Source organism: Asterias amurensis, chromosome 8 (assembly GCF_032118995.1).
Source record: "Asterias amurensis chromosome 8, ASM3211899v1".
In the NCBI taxonomy this organism is placed as follows: Eukaryota; Metazoa; Echinodermata; class Asteroidea; order Forcipulatida; family Asteriidae; genus Asterias; species Asterias amurensis.
In genome coordinates this window covers 3,113,681-3,138,191 of record NC_092655.1, presented here as the reverse complement: position 1 = coordinate 3,138,191, position 24,511 = coordinate 3,113,681, and the positions used below count along the sequence as shown (strand labels likewise).

Sequence of the window (24,511 nt, the reverse complement as noted above, 5' to 3'; positions counted from 1 at the left end):
AAACCACAATAAGAAAGTAAAATTTGAAGAGCAAATAAGTGTTGTGGGTTACTTCACAGAGCACGGCTATAGTAAAAAAAAAATTACGAAACGCACTCTCCTTCGGCAGTCAAAAAGTGATTTTTAAACCATAATACTAATCTAAGCTAGGCCTATATGTAATTAAGCCTGTCAGTGTGACATGCCTTACTCACAATCTCATACTATGTCTATCAATAGGCCACCATGGCTATCAATCACAAACCAGCGTACATGGCCTGTGCCGAAATCACAGCTCCTCGATCCCCCGGCACAACACTCCCCATGTAACACAAACCTTGCCATTAAACACTGTCACAGCATTTTAATCAGGAAAATTAAAGTCCCCATTTGTATACAAAACCGAAGTGAGATGTTTAACCAAAAGTGCTAATTTCCCCTCATGTATTCAGCGTTTACACGGACGTGTTACCATGGCGATGTAATTTGTTGTGTCTTTTTGAGACCGGCGAGTGTTTGTACCGACTTGACAGTTTTGCGAGAGGGGAGCTCAGGTCCGCGCTTCGGCATGCCGTCAGAAGAGACCAATTCTCTGTGTATATTTACAGTTGCATGTCGCTGTATTTAATTATTTTGGTCGAGAGGGTTATTCATGTTGTATTCCGAGAGGGGTGCATAAGCTATGGATTTATTTATGAAGTGTATACACCCAATGGTAAAATGAGAATCGGGATGAGTGAGCAGCGAAGATTCGTGTGGGTCAAAGGTCATGATCAAAAGATGATGTGTGGGAAATTTAAATACACTAGATTATTAATGACTGTCATTCTAGAATTTATCATATAGTTTCCAGGTGAACATTAATTGTACTTCCAAGTTATTACAATCTAACATACCTGACTGAAAGTTTTCACAGAAATGCTATTAATATTTTTTTTTCCAAAATGAGGAAAACAATAAATTTTGAAAAGGCGAGTTCAACATTCGATGCTTGAATGAGAATAAAGTAACGTTTCACTTATTTCGCTCTTCATGACTGATTGCCTTTTACAAGTTTGTTTAATTTCATGAACAATGTTGAGTGATTCTTTTCTTCGACAATTACCAATGTTGGCCGGCGTGCTTTAGTGACAAGTCAAAACATTGGTAAGGACGAAATAATCAAAGTATCTCTATTGTGCAATAATAACTCAAGTCAAACCACTTTTACCGCTTTGGGGATAATTCACGAGAAAAAAAGAAAAGAAAAGTGTGGTTTTTATGACGTAGCTTGGGGTATGGTGTTTTTAGTTTTTAAATACAACAAATGTGTGTTTGCGGTTTAGTTTTGTTTAGTTGTTTTTTTTTCTTCTTTGGTTTGTTTCTTTTTTCTTTTGATATGCTCATTGGATCTAAGTTTCTTATGCAAGTGTTTTTCGTTTTTTTAAGTAGACAAATTTAAAATGGCGTCATTTCCGTAACCCTATTTGCATTGATAAATTAGGTAGTTTTTGGTTCGCAAAGCAGATTGCTACTGTTTATTATTAATTGTTTTAATAAATAATTCTGTGATTAAAAAATGGTTGGTACTAGACCTTATAGCTATACTACAACCGATTTAACACCGTTTGTCTTCTACCCTCTCGCTCATCGGATATTTTCCCCTCTTCCGCAAAATGAAAACATAATCAACCACCAGTAAAAAGGATACAAAAGCCAACAAAGGAAAACATTATTTACATTTTGGGGAATAACGCGTCAAAAATAACATTGTTCAAAACTATTATTCTCCCTATGTGTTGTGCCCTTGGTTTGACAATAAAGAGTATCTTGCTGCTTTGTGTTTGTGACAACACTACACCGAAACACCGAGTTGTATCCTCTCTCTACAATCAATGATGTCAGGAAATCCCACCGGTGGCGCTGTGCCAATTGTAGGGGTCCAAGTCAGCGCTGGGCCCCGTTGAATTTATTCACTCTTCAGTACGCGTATACTCCCATCACTGAGAGGACCAATTCCACACACACGCAGAAAAACTACACTGGAAGTGGTCCAGTGCATGTGTTGTGTATGGACTGCCTAATAACTACGTCACCCACTCACGGTGACTGGCCAGCCAATCATTTTCACGCTCTCTCAAGCCGTGTCAGACCGCGTACTCTGTCATGGCCCAATTAGTAGTAACTATGCAAATGGAACGATTAGCAGATTTTAGGGCTAGACTGCCGCTCGCTGGATAGGTTTTGTGTGTAGCGTTGTATGGTAGCTAGCTATCTTGCGCAAAGAGCTGACTAAAGTGGGGGAGTTTCATCAGTGTGATACAAATGGCACGGCGTTGACAGGTAACAAACCAGCGAGGAACAGGGTCTGAGTCCAGAGAGTCACGCCGCGACTAAACGGTGCAGTGAATCCCGTGGGCTCCTCCAGCTGATTGTGCCTCTCACTTTAGGCCAACTAGAGTCATCTTCAGGTTTAGATGCGTTTCTATCAATCTACTTTTACGCACACCCACACATTGGTGAGACCGTAATTTTGTTGCGTCTACTTGCTACAGTACTTTGCAGTCATCATTGGACATTGGACAGGGAAACACTCTTCTATGCCTGAAGCCAATTTGGGCCAGAAAGTCCAGCTGATCACTCTTTTGGAATTTCCATACAGCAATCTTTTCTTGACCCTACTTCTTGACAATGGTTGTATTTAACGGAAAATGATGTCAGAAACCATCCATAAGGTTTGATATTTCGCGCTGTAATTGGTTTCTACAGAGTGATATTTTGTGTTCACTTCAAAACAGAACAGTTCGTGAAGCAGTTACTTCGTGTGTATTCACGAAAGGAGTGCAATAAAGGATCGTGATCAAATCGTGAAATTGAACTGAGTTCTCATGACAATTAACTCACTGACTGTTGACACCATGTCTGCTGTAGATCTCTATCAACCACCCCCGCCTTCCAAGCCCAGTTGCTTCAGCATCGAGTCCCTTGTCTCGAAGCCGTCAAGTCCCCCAAATCCTCCCCCTGCCCCCACCACATCGTCGCCCGAGTCGGTGGGCTCACCGACGCCCTTTACCCCTATCGTCATCAGCAGACTTCACAAGCCAAGCCCGACATCGGCATCAGAGTCACCCTTCATCAGCTCTTTCCCGCATTCGATTAAAGGACTGTACCCGTCTGAGCTGGGCTACCCGTCAGAAAGCGCCCCGGCAGCCCACCCTGGCTTTCCCGTACCGCAGCCGTTCGGCATGCCGCCGCCACACGGCTTCCCATCACCGCATCACCCGTCAGCCCTGGCCGGGGTATTCGGCTCACCGCCACGGCGAGAGCCGTTCGGACTGTACCCTTGGTTTCTGGCACGGAATAGGTTATTCGGGCACAGAGGTTTTCCAGGTAAGTTTTCTCTTTATACAGACCCATCACGACCTGTATCCAACATTAGACCCAGTAACTGGGGGTGTGTAGTACGAACAAGCAAAGTGTCAACATTTGTGTTTAAAAAAATAGTAAAGAGCCCCTTACAGGGTCTCGTCATAGAGTATTGTCTAATCCCACATAACACTTGGTCTCTCATCCGGTTACATAGCTGCCTCTCATGAAAATAAAAGCGCAAACAAAAACATATTAGTTTTACTGTTTTCGAAGTGTTGATTTGACAGTATTTGTGTTATTACCGTAACGAAGTTGAAGTTCAAGGTTCATAACAACAGATTAACCGCTTGTTGTGTGGGCTGAAACCGAGTATCGAATCATGTTGTGTACTTATAATTAAATAGGTTTCACTAAATTATCTTTTTTTAAGTCACTCATAAGCGTCCATTAAATTTACTCTAATTCACTTTGTAGAATAGAGCAAAGAAACAACTAGCAAGCAATGACGGAAACTCACCACAATTTTAATTTAAAAAGCACGAAAGTACACCATAAATAGGATTGTTTCAGACAGCTTTGCTTTTCGTTCTCTTTTTGACAGCTATCTCTTCGTGTCAATTCAAAACAGTTGTTCAATGTAACATCCACGAAATAGTTCACGGCAACCCTACTGCTTTGATCACACGTTTGTGTACCAAGCTCTTTAAAATCAAGCAAAAAATACAGCGTGTTTGTGGTGTAAATTACAATGTCAGATCATGTAAACAAAATAACATCATAAAGTTGTTTGTCCTAAAAACTTGATCACCCTTCATCTCATGGTGAAGAAGTCCTTGGAAAGCTTTAACCAGCCAAAATGAAAGTTCATTTTCAACTATTTGCAACTTCACACGATCACCTGATTGATTGGATTTGATTGAAATAATCAACCTCTTAGAGGAAGAGAGTTTGTTATTCTTGCATTTCTGCCTCAAAGGAAATTTAGTTAACACAGAACTTAACATTGATTACAGATCTATCATTCTCCAAAGACTGGTCCCTCAGTTCAAGTTGTACTTGAAGTGTACGCTGGGCTCGAATTTAAAAAGCATTAAGATTCATCATCATCTTAGCACCATATTGATTTGTTTTGTTCCATCACACTTTGCTTTGTAATGATGATGTTGTACACCCTTTAGCTCTTGAGATCAGCTCCACAGTACCACTATAAACTGTTGTCCATTGAATTATCCACTATGTATTGTTATTCTACAAAACTAAATTTAATTTCAGACTTCATCACCGTCTACAATGCGAAATAAGCTCTATGCACTGTAAAAAAATTGGGTAAAGAAATGCCCAACTTTTTACCCATTTAAGGGCGAATAGTGAACTCCTCCAACTTTTGGGCAAAGTATTACCCATCAAAGTTGGGCGCTCTGATTGCCAAATAATTGGGTAATATTTCATCATCAATAGTTGGGTATATTTTGGTAACCAACAGATGGGTAATTTTTTGTTTACCCATTTTCTGGGTATTTAATAATTATCAATTACCCACTTATTGGGCGATGATTTTATTCTCGATCTAGTTAAAATGTTTAACCATTTTCGGTGTTATCCAACAAATGGTGAATGTATTTAACCCTTTGATTTACAGTTTCTCCTGTGATACGTTCACAAAATTGCAATACACTTCTTTAATAATACCGAATAATAAGTTGCATCAAGAAGAGCATGATTACGATTTCCAAATATAGCTTTTGCTCAAAATCGATCCCATGAATGCTCAAGTTTAAGTTGCTTTTCAGCCGGGCATTGTGTACGGTACCGTCAGTTTTGACGATCGCTTCACGAATTGCGCGCCACGCGAGGGCCGTTCATGGCCGGCCTTAAGACTCCGAGACCATGGCGTTGATTTATGCAGGGGAAGCAAGCAGTGTTATTACGGGGGCCAAATCCTCCCGATAACCCCATAGGGGACGGAGGCCTCTAAACACTAAGCATTACAAAGCACAATAGAGTTTGCACATGTTAACGGCTTGACTTTACGCCATTCACAAAAATAGTAAGGGGTTTAGCGGACTGCTCAGTGCGGTATTGACATGGGTTTTTATACACCATCGATCGTATCGTTCAGCCACTGCGGGTAGAAATATCCCCTACACACACCCAGTGGCAAATTGCCGTTTTTAATCCCTTTAAATTAAACGTATATACAGTTATATGAAATTACTCTAAAGTGAAAGGAACGTTTTCCCTCTCAAATATCGGGAAAAACTAGTCATAAAGTAGTGATCGATAGGACATCCATCGAACTATATAATGTTATTCTAATTACAAATTATATCATAACAAATGATTATATGAAAACCGTTTTCATTGATTTTGTGTTTAACTAAAGTGTAACATTGAAACAGTTTTGAGAAGCGGTGTTATTGATGTTATCATAATTCAAAGACATTGGCTTTAGTCTAAATATTGTGTGCAACACTTACCGTCTTCCCCGCAATAAACTTATGAACGAATATAATGTTAATAGTTCCATTGTATGATTTTAAACTCCTCAATGGTTGAAATCGCAAACCTGAATCCTAAACAGTAGTTCTCTCGCATTTCTCTAAGTATATAAGCTGAGGGGTTTTATGCAAGCTTAGAGGTTACAGGTAACACAGTTACAGAGGCTGGGGCTTTTCATGTCTGGTGTCCAGGCTTCTTGTCTGACATTATTTTGTCCTTATTTGGCTCACACAACTTAAACTGTTTTTAGATAACTTTTGTTTTCAATTGAAAATCATTTTTTTAGGATGAGGGTCTTCAAGTATTGACACTAATGTCGCCCCTTATTGTCAAAGGTTTGATAAAAAAGTCAGGTCGCCAATACAGATAAATATTTGTATGCCTCTAAACTATAAAAAAAAAGGTCCTACTCGAGTTATATATATATTGTTTTTCCAAATAAAGTCATTATAGGAAACCATTGTATTGTTACAATCATCATCAAAAACCACCCAAATCGATGTGCCCAACAGGAATCACAGATGATAAAACAAACGTCAATCTAAATTAATACTATGAACAAATAATAATCAATTTCAAAGCAACAGGTATAATGCCAACCAATTATCCTAACAGGCCAAAACCCAATAATATGGCAATGGATTGCCAATTAATCCAAACGACCCTTTGCTTCAAGTTTTTCCTGGCAGTTGGCAATCCAATTATTAGTAAGTACCTGATTAGTTTTTATAGCTTTGTAAACGGTATACGCTCTACCGTAATTACTCGTACAAACGTTTGTTTCGTGTACGGGACCTGTGCATGAATTAATTAGCCATTTTGAATCATAATGCCGAGGCCGTTGTTAGTTGTCACAACGAGTCGGTAACTAGACTTCAGTCAACTCCCGGTAATTTAGATCCTTTTCGAAACCACGGCTTCGGCTTCAGATTCGGCTCAGGCTAAAGCTTGGCCCCGCGGTTGTTTTGACAAATGGCGTGTTTGCGTGTACGCGCTCGGGGCTCTAGACGAGAGAGGATGGAACCTGAAGCCGAATCCAAAGCCAAAACCGTGGATTCGAAAAGGGTCACAGTGTTGCTCATTTGATTGCTATCTGACGGGCTCTTTAGAGTATAGATCTCTGTATTTTAAAGTTTATGTTTTTAAGTGCAATCAATAATCCACTAGTTCAGCATTCATATCCAGGCAGAGATATACATATGTAGTTATAACTTATATCCAGTTATATAGTGCAATAATCACTGTATTTTTTGTCGGAGAATCAATACACGTGAACACAACCCAAGTTCGGTGTTAACAAATCATTTTGAACGATGCTGGCTTATTTGTTATCAGTGTTTTTGGCATCAATGTATAGAAATAAAATAGTTATTGAGCCTTTTGTTTTTCAGTAATAAAATAAAAAGATATAGGGCTGGCCCAAGCTGCCAAATCCCTGGGTAAAAGTTATTCGTTTTCATGATCTGTCAAGGTAAAGGGTTACCCAAATGTCACAAGGAAGATTAAATATATGTTCAGCTTCGACCACGGACAAAATATTGCTGCACCATTTATACACAAATCTGCAAAAGTCACCTCATTTTACGGCACGATACCTTCGTATGTGTCTTAGTTCCATTTGATCAAAAACAAACTCGCAAAGTATGTAATATTTTATCTAAATACTTGTAACTGAGATTCATTGAAAAAAATCATTATTACTAAAGTTTCTCAAATACTCTTTCAAGCTTTATCTATATTGGCTTTTTGAAACCCGGAATACATTTCTGGGTGGTTAATGATGTTGTGACATTATCTTTTGTTACATACCAAAAAGTTCGTAGACGATTTTCTAATGGTTATAAGAACCAACATGTTATCTGTTTTTTTTTTTTTTTTTTTGGGGGGGGGGGGGGGTGGGAGGGGTATTTTTCCCCTCATCGGGTTCTGCCTAAGGAATGCTTCATGATAAAGCAAAAGATACTCCTTTAATGTTAGCAAATTAAAGTGAAACCTGAGTAGAGCTGTTATTTCATAATACGGAATTTAGAGGGCGTGGTTATGGCATCGTCTGAGCCATTGAGGTTCAAGGCAGATGTAAACTTTGATAATGAGTCACTGATCTTGAGGGTGAGAAAAGGGTTTTAAAAGTTATAAGTTGTTCTTTAATGAGGGCTGTTATTCGCAGTAGGCCTACGCCCAAGAGCTTTGCCATCCGTACAAAAACTTACATTACAAGTACTAGACACTAGTGGTAATTACTCAAAATAATTGTTTGCATACAAAAAATTACTTAGTAACGAGCAATTGAGAGTTGGAGCTGCTGTTAGTATAAATATTGTGAGAAACGGCTACCTCGGAAGAACGTAGTTTTTGAGAAATATTGAAAGACTTCAGCTGAAGCCTTTTATTAGGTATCTGTAAGCACACAAAGTAATACAACAAGGGTGTTTTTTCTGTCATTATTCTCTTGCAAATTCGATGACCAATTGAGCCCAAATTTTCACAGTTTTTTTTTATTCATATAAACTGGAGAAAACATGTCCAGCGCCTTTTAAAACTCGAGCACGCCAACAACTGCAAACTACTTTGTATCTAGTGATGTTAACAACACTGCAAAACATCTTCGGTGAGTTTAAAAACACAGGCTTGGTCTCTATAACAGTGTTTATTTGAGGTGTTTATTAATTAATAATTCCAGATCTGATCTTATAAACAAATTGACTCTTGGTCGCGTTACACTTGTCGCACATCTTCCCTTTCGATAAAAGACTATAGAGGAACCGCTCCCTATCTAACATCACTTACCCTGATAAGAATGGCAAAGCAATTAAAAACAAAACCGATCTGTTTGTCCTTGTTAAGCGACGATTGCATGGCTTTATACATCGCCGGTGTGGGCTGGCTGGGGGCTACCCGCGGCCCACTTTGAAGGCCTAAACTACCCCCAAACAGACAGCGGTAAGACAGTCAAAGATCTCTTATTACAATATGTAAACCTCGTATAGATAGAGTGTTAATACCACCAAGCCTGGCCGGACTAAAACAAAATAACACAAACCAGGCAAGCTGTTATAATCATAATATCCAAGTTGTCTCTTTCGTTCGGCTCTCAAGATGAACCGTTTCGCGATTGCGGGCTGGGGGCGAAGTTGTGATTTCGGTATGCCATTTATTGAAATATGCCCACGGGTAATGTTTGGAATCGTGGAGGCATTGGAATTTGTGAGAATTGAAACTGTAGTAGAGTGTTCAAATTAATTTGTTCACTTCAAGTCATTGCAGAAGAACATAGCGCAGTGTCACAAACTGTATACACGAGTGATGAGGTTGCGAGGTTTCATGTTTTGGACAGTTCTACACCTCAAGTAGACATTCTGAGATATGGTTTTCATACTTATGACACTGCTATATGGTTTGAGTAATTTTGTCTTAATACACAAAAGTGCAATCCCAGTACGAACCGTTATCTCAAAATGACTGATTACCTTCGTCAATGACGTGTTATAATGTAGTTCCTTAAACTCGGTTCACTGCATTTCCAGTGTTGGAAATTTATCTATAATTATCACTTCAAACCTTTAAGAAAAATCTGTTTTCTCAAGTATGTAATTATATTATCTCTACACGCAAACCAAGAGGCCAATGAGTTCCATCCGTGTCTTTGTAAAGCAACTCCTCTTAAATTTTAGACATCTCTATTCATCCCTGAAAATCTTCGACCATTATCTGCCAAGAATCTGGTCGAATTTCCCGGGCCAAAATCAGATTTCATACGGCGCGGCAGCTGGCTTTATCCGTGAATGCACGGCCATTCTTATCCAGTGTGCAGACGACAAAATGATCCCTACAAAAATGCGCGTTTTTTATAGATTAACCGTGTAGGACCCGGGGGCGTCCATCGACCGTCAAATTGGCCGTTAAGTGGCCCTTTACAGCAACGATTTCCCGGGCTTTTATTCAATGGTTGATATGCAATGACCACCGTATCATATCTCATGGCTGGTCGATCGAGCTGACGAGCGGACTAAACTCAAGAGATAGTCAGAGGATGCCACAATATCAAAATGTTTTAGGATCACTTCAAAAACGACCTGAAGGGTATTCAACACGAGGCACAATTTGTGTCCTTTTCCATTTATGTTGGTCATTGAAAGTGAGATTGTGGATGGGGATAGAGGTTTGAGATCGAGGTTGCCGAGGCCCACCCTTTTTTGATGTAATTTCAAGCATTACATTTCATTTTTTCATATTTTTTTATCACAGGTGGAGATCTCGCGAACGGCGGTTTTTTCCTCCAACATCCTTTCCGCAAACCGAAGAGAATCCGAACGGCCTTCTCGCCGACCCAGCTTCTGCGTCTTGAGCAAGCCTTCGAGAAGAACCATTACGTCGTAGGAGCCGAGAGAAAACAACTAGCTGCCAATCTTAACCTCACTGAAACTCAGGTCAGTCACTTTTCTTAAAGAACAACACTTTCTTAAAGGAAATGTACAATGTTATGCAAGACAGTTCCCTATAAAGAACAAAATGTACCTGGCAAGTAGATACACACATGGTGTTACCGCAAACCAAAAATATATAGATTCTTATCGGACGGTGGTATGATGGGCATAATGTAAAACACGCCCACTTTAATCATTGCTCAAAGAAACTTTACAGGCCGGTTTTGCCTTTCTTTTCTTTTGTTCTTATAATGACTTTAGTCGTAGCAACGCATGAAGCCACGGACTTGCTATTACGCGATAGAAAAGGCTCGACATTCTAACACCACATTTCCTAACTACTGTGCACGCGAGCGTTTGCCGCAGAACGAAGTGCATTCTGGGCCTTATAGTTACTAGTTAGCTACAAAGTTTGGTCGCTAACTAGACCAGCATGCACCTCATTCCAAGGTTAACGCATGCGCACCGAGTATTTACGATAGTGTGTAAAATGGCGATCAATGTTAAAAATGGCTTCGCTAATGAAATGAGAGCATGCACGTTAAACACACGTCTTTGGGGCCTGAGTAAAAAACTTTGCTTTGTAACACAAACGGCCGTGGGGAAAAGTAGTTCTCCGTAGAACCGAAACTCTCTGGTTTGAACAAGGCTCCTTGTTTGTTTCTTTGTTTGTTTATTTATTAACTAACATTATTTAGAGGGGAAACCACGTTGAACGTGATTCTAATTTAGCGTTGACCTTGAGTGCATGGTTTAATGGTTGGGTGGAAAAAGGTTCTGAAATGAATTCAATATTTTCACGGTTATGTTTGCGTGACGGGAACTAATAGCAATTTCAGTAATATGTTTTGTATCAAACATATTTGTACTCTGTTAGCGTTTGTTGTATTTTCCCCGCCACATCTGACTGTATAGGTCTCTGTTTGTATAGTTAAGCAATTATGCATCGGTTTGGGTAATGCACACTTTCAATTGCCGAGTTTTGGAAAAAAATAAATGTTCAGGAGGTGTGGGCGAATTGGATCGCGGGATGAAAATATTATGACAACTGAAACAACGGCCTGGCATCGTCAATACACAAGTTAGATCCCATCCTTGATTGAGAGCCCTGGCACGGGCCCTCCCCATGCCAAGTAAAACTAGACAATCTACACACTGAAAATATACAGTTGCATTGTAATTTCCCCACATAAAACACCTTATCGCTTCGGGCATTGTGTACATTCGCTATGCATTTTGTTTGTCATGTAGCCCCATCTCGCACCATTTCCAGTATTGAGTGCAACGTGTAATAACAACAACTCCCCTCAGATCCTCGCTTCGTGCCGACAAAACTTAATTTGGGGCCCAGATTTGCTCTCGATTATTCTATTAGAGCTGGGCCGCAGAACCGTCAGCCAGCCCAGAACCCGCCGGGGTACATTAAGCTTTATTTAAAGCGATACGTCTTGTGTAATGTGGTTTTGATTTGAGCATTAAGAGAAGATTCCGATGGCTTTTTCTTAAGATTTTGTTGTTTTTTTCCTTTATGTGTGAAGGCAGCGCACACACGCTGAAATAAATAGCCTAACACAGCAAGAGAAAACATTGTTAGCAAAAGGAAACGGTAGCGTGTTTGAATCCAAGTGAGTCAGCGCATTTATGGGTTATATAAAACAAAGCAGTAAGAACATCATTTCAAGAAAACAATCTCAGCGGTTTCTCAGAGCGATATTTTTTCAGGTGGGAATAGCTTCTTCGTTCTCTTTCACTCAGCCAATCGTTGGAAAAATTTTGCATAAAATTTGCACAAATTTGACTAAACTAAATCACATTAGAAAGAACATTTTTGCTGGTAGTTTACTCGTATAAAAATCGTCCCGACTATGTTATCATGCAAGTGCTACGCCTGATCAATGCTAGCTCAAACCCCTTAACAAGAACACATGATTATTTTCATGATAAATACTGAACAAAATGTCGTGACTCTCAGCCATCTGCTGGGTATAATGCATACTTCTGAATTTAAATATACCCAACACTACATTGTCCATGTTCCCTCTTAGTGTTTGTACTTTACACAAACTAAATGAAATTTAGCTGATTCTTATTATAAAGGTTTGCGGTGAATGATTTGCTGATTGTCACAAAGGAAACATGAATGCTTTCAAACGGAAAACGATGGTATTTAGTTTGGCATCCGATCTCTTTTTAAAACGGAACATTGCAAACATTTTCCCACGGTGACATTGATCAACTCTATTTTGTTGTTATACCTTGGTTTCGTATACACCTGGATATGGCCTTTATTATACATGTTTGTAACCAAATTTTAATGGCTTACATTTTTTGTTTTATAGCTATAAGTAGCAAGGCGCCTTTACACCATTACTAAGCCCCGTTCATTAGCCAGAGGTATTCTGAAACCTCCTGAGGAGTATGCAGCCCCGTAAGACAGTTCTTTGGAGTTTACTACCCCCCTCTTCTCCTCAAATGGGCACAGACTATATAATGAAGTCTAAAGGAAATCTCTCTTTGATCTAACTTTATCATAAACAAATCAGACAATCATGGTTTTTAATTCGAAGTCAAAGTCCTTCGAAGATATTTCGCCCAGTATCTTCATTGGGTAAGGAGAATTCTGGATACTGTTTCAATTTAACGAGTGGCACATCTGTTAACTGATTTGGCTTACCCTCTGGTAATTTTAGGGTGCTACATTATAAATAAATCATGAACAATTCACTATGTCAACTGATAATATTTCCTTCTAAATTTCACACAAGTTCTGGTTTTTTCGTGTTTTTTGTTGTTGCATAAACTTTGCTCTGCTCTCATAACTGAACAAGTTCATCTGGATTGTTGAATCTTTTATTTCATGTGCTCTGCTCTGTTTTTCTTGACTTTTCGGCGCGTCATCTGTGCTAGATATAATGCCCGGTGCTTCCTTGTATAACTCACCGTGAAAGAGTTAACACTCTTAGTGGGTCTAAATGGCACAATACACGGCCACTTTGCAGTGTCAGCACGCTCATATCCTGCCCTTCCGGAAGAGTCCAACAGGAATCATGAAATGCTTTTAGGAAAAAAAACAGCACTTTCATTTCAGCCCCATGTTTTCCCAGCGCGTCCCTCAAGTGGAAAATGATATATCGCACCACGGGTTAACTATAAAAGCAAATTTGTACGCCAAACAATTCATTTCCTGTTGTAAAATTCTCCATTTACTTTTCACCTTCATTCAGATGCGTTTATGGCGGTTCGGACATTTTATTGTGTGCAACGAATCGGTCGTATATGAAATCTTTTCACGGAACATCCAGTGAGCAGAAAGTGCGAGTGTTTTCTGGGTTTTGAGAAGCGATCAGAGCAATGTGTTGTTTTGTTGGAAGTCGCAAATAAGTATAAACTGTTTTTTGATATGTACCTATGTATATGATCATTCATCATGTGTTTATGAACAAGCAGGGGAGGCTGGGGCTCGACCGATCAGGCTGGCGGCTGATAAACAAACTTTTCACACAAAAATACTAATTATAACGATCATGCTGTGATGATTTGTTCTTATAGGTCTATGTGCATATGCTGGTTTCTGCATAATTAAAATAAACACAATTGGGAATACTTATAAGTCATTGCTGTAAAGACAAATTGTCGCTTTTTTTATCGAATTCAAAGGCTTTTAATGTGGCATTTGCGATGGATTATTTAAGATATGGGGGGGCTACACAAATTAAACAACGCTGTAATTCAATGCCTAAACGCTTCGTGGTGGAGTGCGCATACACAAAAGCATAATTATTGTTGTGCCATTTATTTTCACTAAAATGGATGCAGTCCTATTAATGAATGCACACACACGACAGTGCGAAATGACAAAACGGTGAATATTACGGGCAATGACAACCAGTTCATGGCCATTGCACTATTTTGAGATCAAATTTAATGGATACGTTTATAGGATGTGCAGGTTGCCACAAACAAGTCTTAAAGCTACTCTTGCTATTAAGGGCTATACAAAAAGATAACATTTATTGATGAAAATAATTAAGGGGAGCTGAAGCCTGGAATTAATATTAGTAAGGATGTGTTTGTTGAGAAAATTTGACATTTAACTTCTTATTTTTGTTGTCGTTCAAAGCACGGAACCCTGCATAAACCTGGGTGTGTGGAAAGGGGTATAATTTGTTACATGTATTTACCAAAATAAAATCAAAATAATACTCCTTTCTCTCTTCTGTATTAGTGGCAATTTATAAAACCCAGGGTTTTGCAGTGTATGGAGAATACTGGTCAAAGGTTCAAATTAAAACCGCGTCAAGTTTCGAAACATTCAAATGTTTTGATTTCATGATCAACTTGTTTCGATATAACACGGATCTTCAGAGCAGTATACGGTGAAAAGAAAACCAAATCAAGCTAATGTTTTACTTTCCTTTTAATACAAAATAAAAGGTTCACAACAATGGAAATAATAAACAAAGTACTATTCCCGTAAACTATTAAACCGACTATTAACCAAATGCAGTCCTAATGGATGCTTCAAGCTCAAAGAAACAGATGTGTCAACTTTCAAAATCGCGGCCCGCGTTGAAATAACAGAAAAGTGAAAGCAACGATTTGATTTTGGCAGAGATAGAAAAGCTAATGAGTAACTTGTCCTTTCGATTTGAAGTGGTTTGCTGTTTTTTGTGTGGACCATTTTTCTTAATCGGTCACAATGTGAAACATCAATCACAGTTTCGTATCGTTGAGGATTGGTTGTAAAATAAATACTAAAGTGTGTAGCTTTTTTTAGTGTACACAAAGTTCGCTTTTGATGTGCAGCATATTTTTTAGTGTGTTACAGGTAGATGGCGGGGGTGATTGTATTTGATTATCCTTCGTGTTTGGGTTAAAAAAAATGACGAGAAAACTCGAGAATATATCTTCGCAACGGGCGTTCTCGTAAAAGAACGCGGTTGGGTATGATTTTGTTTTATTTTATCTTAACAAGGCAATTGCTGAGCCATCTTTACACATTCTGGTGAACGTCTGATCAGATATGCCCCCCCCCCCCTTCTCTCCCTCCCTTCGAAAGAAAATAGTGCAGAGTGACCCAATGGGGTGCGTGTGGTTTGAAGTCAGGATGTCAAAATGCTGGGATCGAAAGGTCCTATAAACATTTCATTGCCATTGATTTACGCTACACACCACCTCGCTGAAACACTTCGGTGTCCCCTTGTGACCCACAATGGGAGTCCAACTCAGTATCTCCGAAGAGGGCGCTATATTTCAGAATTCAACAGCGTTTGTTTCTGATTGGTCCGAGCATGGTTCGAGCTGCGTTTGATGGTCAATGACAAAATGATTAAGTTCCGAATTTAAACAAGACTAAATTCGTTTGCTATTATACAGAACATCGTTCTCACTGTAAGGCTATAAACCTGATTTTGCTTCATGCATTTGAGGCATTGCATAATCATATCCACTCAGACAAAGTGCAAAATGTCACATGACGTCACTTCGAACGAAACCACAACTTGCGTTTGTTGGATAAAGTTTGTCTTATTTCTTAGTGCTAAAAACTATCGTTTTCCAGTCAGATGGAGCGATATTAAAAACTTGTTTTTGTTGCAAATTTGTCACAATGCGGCCATTCTGCCTTGTTCCCTGTGTACAACTGACAGTAATAAATGCCAACGCTCATCGGAATAAGGGCACCAGACTCCCCATGCTCAAGTTTCTGTTTGGGTGCATGAAAATAAAGGCTACACGTCGGATTTTTTTATTTGTATTAACTCACCAGTTCGAGACAACTGTCACACAATATTATGCGTTAGCCATCCTGAAAATGGGGAACTTGCCTATGAAACGTCTCATTAATGTTTGAAAACATTTCAACGGGGTAAAACGAAACAAATTATTTTTGTAAGATAATTTCTTTTTGTAAAAAAGTTTATTTACGTAATGAAATATTTTACATTCTCGTTCGCCATATCATGTAGAGATTTAATTCAGGTCTTCGTTCATTTAATCGTTACTTGATGTAGAAATGATAAGACTGGAGTCAGTTACGTTATATTAATCAGGGTATTTGTCGATAGTGAGCAAGTCTCAACATTCTATGAGTTTCCATTACTGGTTTTTGTTTTTCTTTTTGTATCAAAGAGCTATGATTTGATGGGTACCATTGGGTGATACGATATGGCGTTTGATAAGCTAACGACAAGCCCGGTCTCCAGGTGTTCAGAGCTGGGGTGGGGTTTTGGAGCTTGACACTGTGAACGGTTCCCCGCCTTGTGTGGAACGACTTGCCTCTCACCCTTAGATCACAACCTGACATTTCTTCATTCAAATCCAATCTCAAAACTTACCTCTTCAGTCAAGCCTACCATTAATTTTTCCCTAGGTCATATTTTAGCGCAGTGAATAGTTTTTCTAGATACCAGCACTTTATAAGATTCATTATTATTATTATTAATGTAGAGCTGACAAAAATAGTCGCAGACGTTGATCATGTTTTATGTGATCAACCATATACATGAAATAACATTCATGTAAACATGTGGGCCCTATCCATTGTTTAATTCGAAAGAAAGTGAAAAAACATGCACAATTTCCGAATATCCATATAACACAATTTGTCCTAAATTTTGGTTGCAACAACCAAAGTCACGTGTTGCCTTTTTAAAAAGGTTTTCAATAACAGTCTTCTCGAAATCATTTCAGTGGGAAATATTTTACAGAAAAAAAGATTTATTGGTTTTAGTATAATCAGTAAGATTTTCTGACTAAAATTGTAAAATGATGGTTTTTATCTTAAACTGCCCTTGTTAAGAAACAAAAAAGTTGCTAAAACCTTTACAAAAATACAAACTAGTAGAAAATAAAAATAGATACTGCTTACTAAACTAGTGATAAGTATTCCCGCCATAAATCAATGGTGCTACCCGATGGAGGTGTGAGCCTCGCGACTAAGGTTTTGTGCACCACAGTTTGTTGTAGGGAAAACGAGGTTGCAAACAACTTTTTAGAAACAACAACAAACAATAATGTTTTTGTTGTTTTTCAATAACTGTTACTCATCAGAACCACACACCCACCATAGAAAGTCTGTATCATAAAAATGTTTGCATTATTATAACAAAATATTTGTTTTCAATAAGCGTTATCTGGTATGAAACATATTTTTACAAAAATAATACATCAGGGGTGGGGAGCCCTAGATTGGCGACCTTGTGGGGATGTGAACCCACTCGGGTGTGGCAGGCTCACACGAGGGAAACAATGGTGAACAAAGACTAGGACCTGGTGACAGGGGAGTGTCGAGGGATGATACTGCTCGAAAACACTTCTGGGAAACACCCTCTGGTTCTCATTCAAGAAATTGGAAAAACATTATCCATTTTGTAAAAGTTCATTCGGTGAAATCGTGGGCGGTTCCTTGTCAATCATCTACGTGTACTGATGCAGTTAAAAAAAACTATCTGAACATGAAGGTGTTAAAAGGGACAGTCACTCTTTTGATGAGAACAATATGATTTCAAAAAATGATCATCAAACCAACAAAGCTGCTTGGGCGGAAAGTTGGTCCAGGCACAAACCACGCGTGAAATTCAGAAACGCACGACACCCAATTGTGTCAGGCTTTTCTGAAGAAAAAAAGGGGACTAGTTGGTTTCATGTATTTTCTCAGGCCTATTTTCTCACACTCGACTTCACTAACATTGAATGGGTGAATAACATGGAGCTAGCTATTGACATAATACAGTTGTGCCGTAATGTTGTTTTTAACTTTGGGTAGTGACACTCATTACAACTTGGGAAGACCTAAGAAAATAAAGAGATTCGTCCCTAGGTGTGATTCATCGCCAAAGAAATACTATTTACACAACTCTGCGATGAAGATAAGCAGAATTACATGGTTGGAACCAACGTGTCAATTTGGCATTGTATCTGATATTATTTTTGACAATGTGTTCAAGGGCCTTGTGGTAGGGTGCGATACTACTCAATTGAATGGCTATTACCTCGTTGAGAAATGTTTTCCCACAGACTCCTAGAATGTCACGGGGGCTGCCGCGACTATTGTCGGCGTGACTTTTCAGGAGCGTCGCTCCCAATGATTTGTGTTTTCCCCCTCTTCTTTACGGCACGTTACATTCAATCTGAGTTTATCGATTCATTGGCCCTGAGTCAGACGATGATTTTTCTTGACTTAACAGGTACGATGATAAGTTGTAAGGCTGGCCTCGCTTTAACTGGGTTGTTTCTTCTTCAACAATTCCTCGACGTGGAGAAATCATAATGGGAACGAGCTGTGCGGCAACCTTTAATCCCTTATCGGCAAAAAAAAAAACTGAACCTGCACCAATTATCTTTTGGGGAAAGTTACACAAAATAAATGTTTATTGTGCCAACTACAAGAAGCAATCGAATTCAAATCACGATTGTCCATAATTTTGTTTCAATTGATTTACCCTCTTTTTATTTAATGAGATCAAGGTACAAGATTGAATTTAGTCCCAGTCATACGAAAAACAGTTAAATACAAAATGTGTGCAATGCAGTCGCGTATAAAAACAGTATAACAAAAAAAAAATGACACCAAATTGAGTGTATCTTATACGTGGACAGCAACCGAATGTGTTTTGAGTGGGTTGTGATAATGTTGTCGATAATGTCAACTTGGACTAAATTCTACAGTTCAGCATTCCTTTTAAAAAGAAGATAATTTTGAAAGTGTTGGAGCACTCTCTTTATCACCTCAGAAATGTTGATAATATTCTCGGGTCCATATAAGGAAATGAGCAAGAGAATCAGACAGTCCCACAGTCAATGTCATTATTTTAGTTTTCGCGCCACACGCCTGGCAAGAGTCCTGTTGTAGTATTATTATTACAGTCCCGTCTCACACGCAGACGTTCCGGACTATGAGTTAAGAAAGAAGACTTTGGAGCAAGCTCAATGGTAATCAAGCGACGATGAAGTGAAGTGCTTTTAAATTTAGGAGGAAGCTGTGACTTCCGTTGTCAGTAGAGCGGTACAGAAGAAAAGCATGTCTCATAACGTTGCCTGGGATTGAGAGATCGAGAAGCCTGTATACCTGTAGAGCCCGGTATATGCCGCCAACAGGCCCCCGTGATGGATGGTCGGCCAGCGCAATTTAGCCGTTCCCTACGCCGTGATTCCAGCACGGTTCCCCGCGTGCCACAGCGCTGGGGAAGACAGGATGGCCCGAGGGCGATTAGACTGAAAACTCCCCTCGCGCAATCCACCACTAATTCTGTCCCTGCTACTCGCCTATAAAATCCAAATCTATTGTCGTTTTAAAATGACTTTAATTGCAATGCTTTTTAAAAGGGAAGTCTGAGTTAAATGGCACTACTATAAAGGTACTTGTCGAGAGTATAGAAAATCAGGCACGATTCTGCGGTAATTACTCACCCCACTTACGGCACCGAGGCAATGGCAACACCGTTCCATTACAAAACCTTTCCCTTTTTTTATGTGTTTGCACAAAAAAGTCATTTCCACGACATTGTGTCAAAATACTCTAAGGACTTTGATTAATCTATGCCGACTTTGAAATGATTTGTGCAGAAAATAAGACCATCATACGAATACCCCATATTGTGTCAAAAGTAATGGAAAATTTGAAAGAAATAGTTCGTTTTCTTTTGTTGGTCCCAGACCATAGAATCCAGTTTGATTGATAATTAAACTTAATTCAATTTCTTTGATATTATTTTTTCTTTCAATAGGTCAAAGTCTGGTTCCAAAATCGGAGAACGAAATACAAGCGAATCAAGACGGAAGAAGAAGGGGAACAAGACTCCAAGAAGAAAGGGTCTCACCACGTGAGTAGGTGGCGAATGGAGACCCAGCAAAACTCGTTATGATAGTCTGACACTAAAACTCTGATTGTGACACATTTTTGGCGGGAGGATTTTGTGAGCCAATGGAAAGTGGAACCTGACTGAACTCTAGCAGTTGAACTCTACCACCATCAAGCAGCCACCAGGCATACATGATCAGAAACTAAAGCGACTCGCATCACGAGACCGAGTTTGCAACAATTTCGGGGACAGTTTTTGTCAGAGGTTGAGAAATGTGCAAGAAAGACAACAACAAAAACTCCTACGGCATGGCCCGAAGTTCGTCTTGGCACCATCGTCGATTGCAAAGAGGCTATTCATTGAGCTTATTGTAAAGCTTTCTGATGGGGGAAACCATGGAGAATCTTAACTTTAACATGGGCTCTTGTTTATTATAATTTCGAAGGCCCCCCCCCCTACCCTGAACCGTAAATGACTCATTCATTTAGCAGTTGTGCCGTAAATAGCAGCCAGTGGGAACGGGGCTGTTAGTCTCTTTACACGGGCAGGCTGAAGTGCAATGGACCGCTAATAAACGATGCTCCCGTGCAGGCGATGATCGCCGTGTGCCTATGGACCTATAAGTCCACCAGCATTGGTTTTTGTTGGATGATTCAAACATTTTGGAGGGAAGAAATTGCCGAGTTAAGAAATTTGTGATTTATATTTATATATGAACTCTAAAATCTCCTTCGATTTTGGGAAATATACGTGTATAATGTTAATGTATAAAGACTATTATTAAACCGTAAACAAATTGATAAATAAATTGGTACGAAAAAAGACTTTTGAATTAAACGTTTAAGTTCTCGGAAGGATAGGATAAAAGATTCACTGACCCTTTGACATTTTCTACCAGATATTCACATCGTACTGTTCTTGTTATAAGCGCAAACCAAAAGTATATTTATTTATTTATTTGTGTTTGACTTCGGAAATGGGCCGGCCAGTTTCCTGAAACCTTAATCCGTGAAAAGTAAAATAATATGAAGTGTGGGGTGATAATAATATTTGTCATTTTGTGCACAACTATTTAGTCAAACAATGTGATTATATATTTTTAAATGTCATGTGTCAATATTTTCTATGGAACAAATAAGAGACATTTTAGTTAAATGTCACTTGCCGATTTAAAATTGTCTTAATTGGAAAGTAGTTGTTTACAAGGATATATATAAGGGTAATGTTTTTTATCCGAAACACTGTGATGTCAAGAGGGTCTGTATCAAACACTGGTAAACATTTTATTTTTCATGTATGTACTTCATCGGACACCATTCTTTATAAATTTCGTTTACTTAAATGCATCACTCGGAATATTGGCCCACATCAATTCACATCTAAACATTTTACTTAATATTAAACATAAACAATTGGGGTTGCGAGCAGCTGCTCCACTTTACGTTCATGCTGCCAGTTTTAGAGAAAATGAGTAAAGTTTTTTAGGTTTAAGTGGTGCACAAACATTTGTCGTCAACTTGTCCACAATGTTTTGGGAGGGTAAGGGGCATGATAAAGGAAAACCAATTCACAAGAGTATAAAACAGGGTAAAATAAGCACCTGACATTTCGTCATTTGACCCTTTTTCTGTCAGGAATTTCTGTCAGGAAACTGAAAAAAATTACCATATTAGCCACTGCTAAAATATAAGATAAATATTAAGGAAGTTACTTTACTTTCATGCTGTATCCTTTATTTTGTTTAAAACTGCATCTTCAAACTTATTTGTCAGCAAGCACACGGGTCCAGGTTAAGAGAGCTATACGATCAAACAATTTGACAAATTTGTTTTGTTTTCCACGCACAATGCAACAACTTGAAACCTTTCTATATCGCACCCTCTGATATGAGATTGCTTCTGGTAATCTCGAATTCCTCGCGTTTTATCGGCAAATATTTATTTGAGCTCTTTACAACTGGCCCTAAATTGAAGCGGGGCCAAGTTGAAATAACTCAACCCCCCCAATAGTTGAAAACTTTCTTACTTTACACATATTAGCGCTGGCTGTTATAGATTTGTAAAATGTAGCATTTTAGCCAAAGAGGCGCATCGGTCCAACGTATTAAAATAGACTATGAATAACAGTTAACGATATGCTAGCTGTACGTTAATGTAACACAGTGCTGAAGGTTGAAGCCATTTAATTGATTCTTGATTTTACATTATGTTCCTGCTGACATCTGGGTACAATGTCATGGAGACGTTTAAACATATTGTTTGTATACAATTATTTGTTGAGCATAAATTACAATGGGTTTAATCCACGGGCATGCTAATTTGGCTGGCTGTATGATAACACTCGGCGAAACTACTCTACTGTACTAACCGTATGTGAGTGCTTTGATCTGTTGAATTTCATCTTTGAGAGGGCAAGGTCTTTTTAATTTTTTAAAGGGCAAGCTTCCATTGGGAAAAGTCTATATAATGGGAACCTTTACGAGAATCTGAAGGGCACCAGGGCCAAGTCAACATATACAGTGGCAATTCCAGACCGTGTAATTCCAGCAGCCGATTTCACAAAGAGTTAGGACTCGTCTTATCTCGAGTTAGGACGAGTAACTCTTCCTAACTTAGGATTAATCTTAAGGTTTGCATGATACAGTGCAGGGTTGGGACTCGTCCAAAGTCCTAAGATTAATCTTAAGTTAGGAAGAGTTTTGTGAAATCGGCGGCAGGCGTGTTAGGTGAGCTCTTGAGCTCTCTTCACACAAAAGTTTCGCACTCATCCTTGGTCGAGACTTAGGTCAGGATCTCCGACACATACTAGCAATGTGGACAAGATTTTACAAGGGACCTTGGACACACACAACAAAATCTTTTTACTCGACGTACACATTGTACATCTTTAACAATTTAGCAAGGGAGCCTTGCTAAATTGCACCCGTGTGAAAGGGGCTTTTGGTAAACAATGACCTAGATCATAACAGTGCGTCCGATGACGGGAGTCATAGTACTTTTCTTAAAGTCGTCGTAATTGAAAAAAAGTATCCCTCCTTCGGGTTCAGACATGCGGTTCGGAAAATTCTCTTAGACTTCTTGAAATATTTTTAGCTTGCGCAGTCCTGGACCCAATTTCACTAAGAGTGGCAGAAAATATTGCTCAACAATTATCTGTTATGAGCAGGATACCTGTCACAAGTTGTACATGTGACATGAAAGTTTGGTTGGTAACCTTATTGTGGTAAGAATAATTATGTTGTGCTTAGCTACATGTTGTGTCTAAGCGGCCCTGTGAATTTGGGTTCTGATACGGCTCTCGTGTAAGGGTTAACGGAATTTTCTTGATAAAAAAACAGCCTTATAAAGGGAATGTAAACTTGAATTTGAACATTTCAAGAGGCAGCTAACCGAAAAAACCCAGTGTAATTGCAGTTTAACTGTGAATTTTACGAACACTATATCGTGTGGCTGTAATATTTGTACCAAGTAAATTGTTTGCTTAATGGTCCAAATAAAATGATAAGATGTTCTAAAAGCCCTGTATTACAAAACATAGACATGAAAGTCACATTTATATAAACGTTAAATAAATACTAAGTAGATTATTTGTAAATGAAATTAAACCATGATGCAGTACTTGTGTTGATTAAAGAACGTTACAGTTTTATATATAAGAAGTATTGATATAGACTAAGTTTGTTGATTATTGTTAGTGTGTTCCCCCCTCCCTCATTGGATATTTATCAGGTATTCATTCCCCTGATTGAATATTTACTGACTGAATGATCGAATTTGGTTTTTCAGTTTACTGACTGAATATTCATCAAATTTGGTTTCTCAATTTGTTGACTAGATATTCATCGAATTGGGTTATGCAATTCCCTTACTAAATATTCATCGAATGTGGTTATTCAATTTACTGACTGAATATTCATCAGACTTTGCTATGCAACAAACTGACTTGACATTCTTCAGAGTCTGGTTTCTGCCTCTGTACGATGAAGTAGCGTATAAATGAATAATTTGTAAAATACATGAGCTCAGTTTCGAAGGAGAATCTGTTAAGCAGGTCATTATGGTAAGCAGCAATCAACCATTATGGTAAGCAGCAATTAAGGGTACCAGCCGCCAAACCAATCCACAACGCATGACATTTCAGCTGGTAGACTGTATCCCTTAAGCAAAATACTCATCGTTTAAGCCATTCTGTTTTGCCCCCACCCACTTTTGAGTAGCGGCGGTTTGACATTGGGACCCAAACGAGAAAAAAATGCTATTGTACCAGGTTATTTACTGCAGGCCTCTGTTTTGAACTCCGGTACTTTACAAGGTTAAACTGCTCACACATTAACACCGTGTGACACAAACATTGAAAAACCAACTTCCAAGTCCGTCTCGTCACAACCGAAAGCAACTTTCAGTTCGCATCAACTTTAAAACGCATTGATAGACCCTCTTTAAGGGATCGCAATCAGTACTA

At 38.9% G+C, this 24,511-nt stretch overlaps 1 protein-coding gene across 1 annotated transcript; it reads left to right on the top strand.

Moving 5' to 3' along the window:
* Window positions 1-2,026: 2,026 nt before the first annotated feature.
* On the top strand, window positions 2,027-23,653 carry LOC139941031 (homeobox protein EMX1-like). Its single transcript, XM_071937446.1, has 3 exons — window positions 2,027-3,348; window positions 10,072-10,253; window positions 19,976-23,653. Exons 1-3 carry the CDS (start codon window positions 2,847-2,849, stop codon window positions 20,111-20,113), a joined length of 822 nt encoding a protein of 273 aa, XP_071793547.1. The 5' UTR covers window positions 2,027-2,846; the 3' UTR covers window positions 20,114-23,653.
* The last annotated feature ends 858 nt before the right edge of the window (window positions 23,654-24,511 follow it).

Bases quoted from the DNA above. Each gene is read 5' to 3' on its own strand.
- LOC139941031 (XM_071937446.1), top strand. From the start codon at position 2,847: ATGACAATTAACTCACTGACTGTTGACACCATGTCTGCTGTAGATCTC. The intron at 3,349-10,071 runs GTAAGTTTTCTC...TTTTTATCACAG, and splicing joins CGGGCACAGAGGTTTTCCAG to GTGGAGATCTCGCGAACGGC. The intron at 10,254-19,975 runs GTCAGTCACTTT...TTCTTTCAATAG, and splicing joins TTAACCTCACTGAAACTCAG to GTCAAAGTCTGGTTCCAAAA.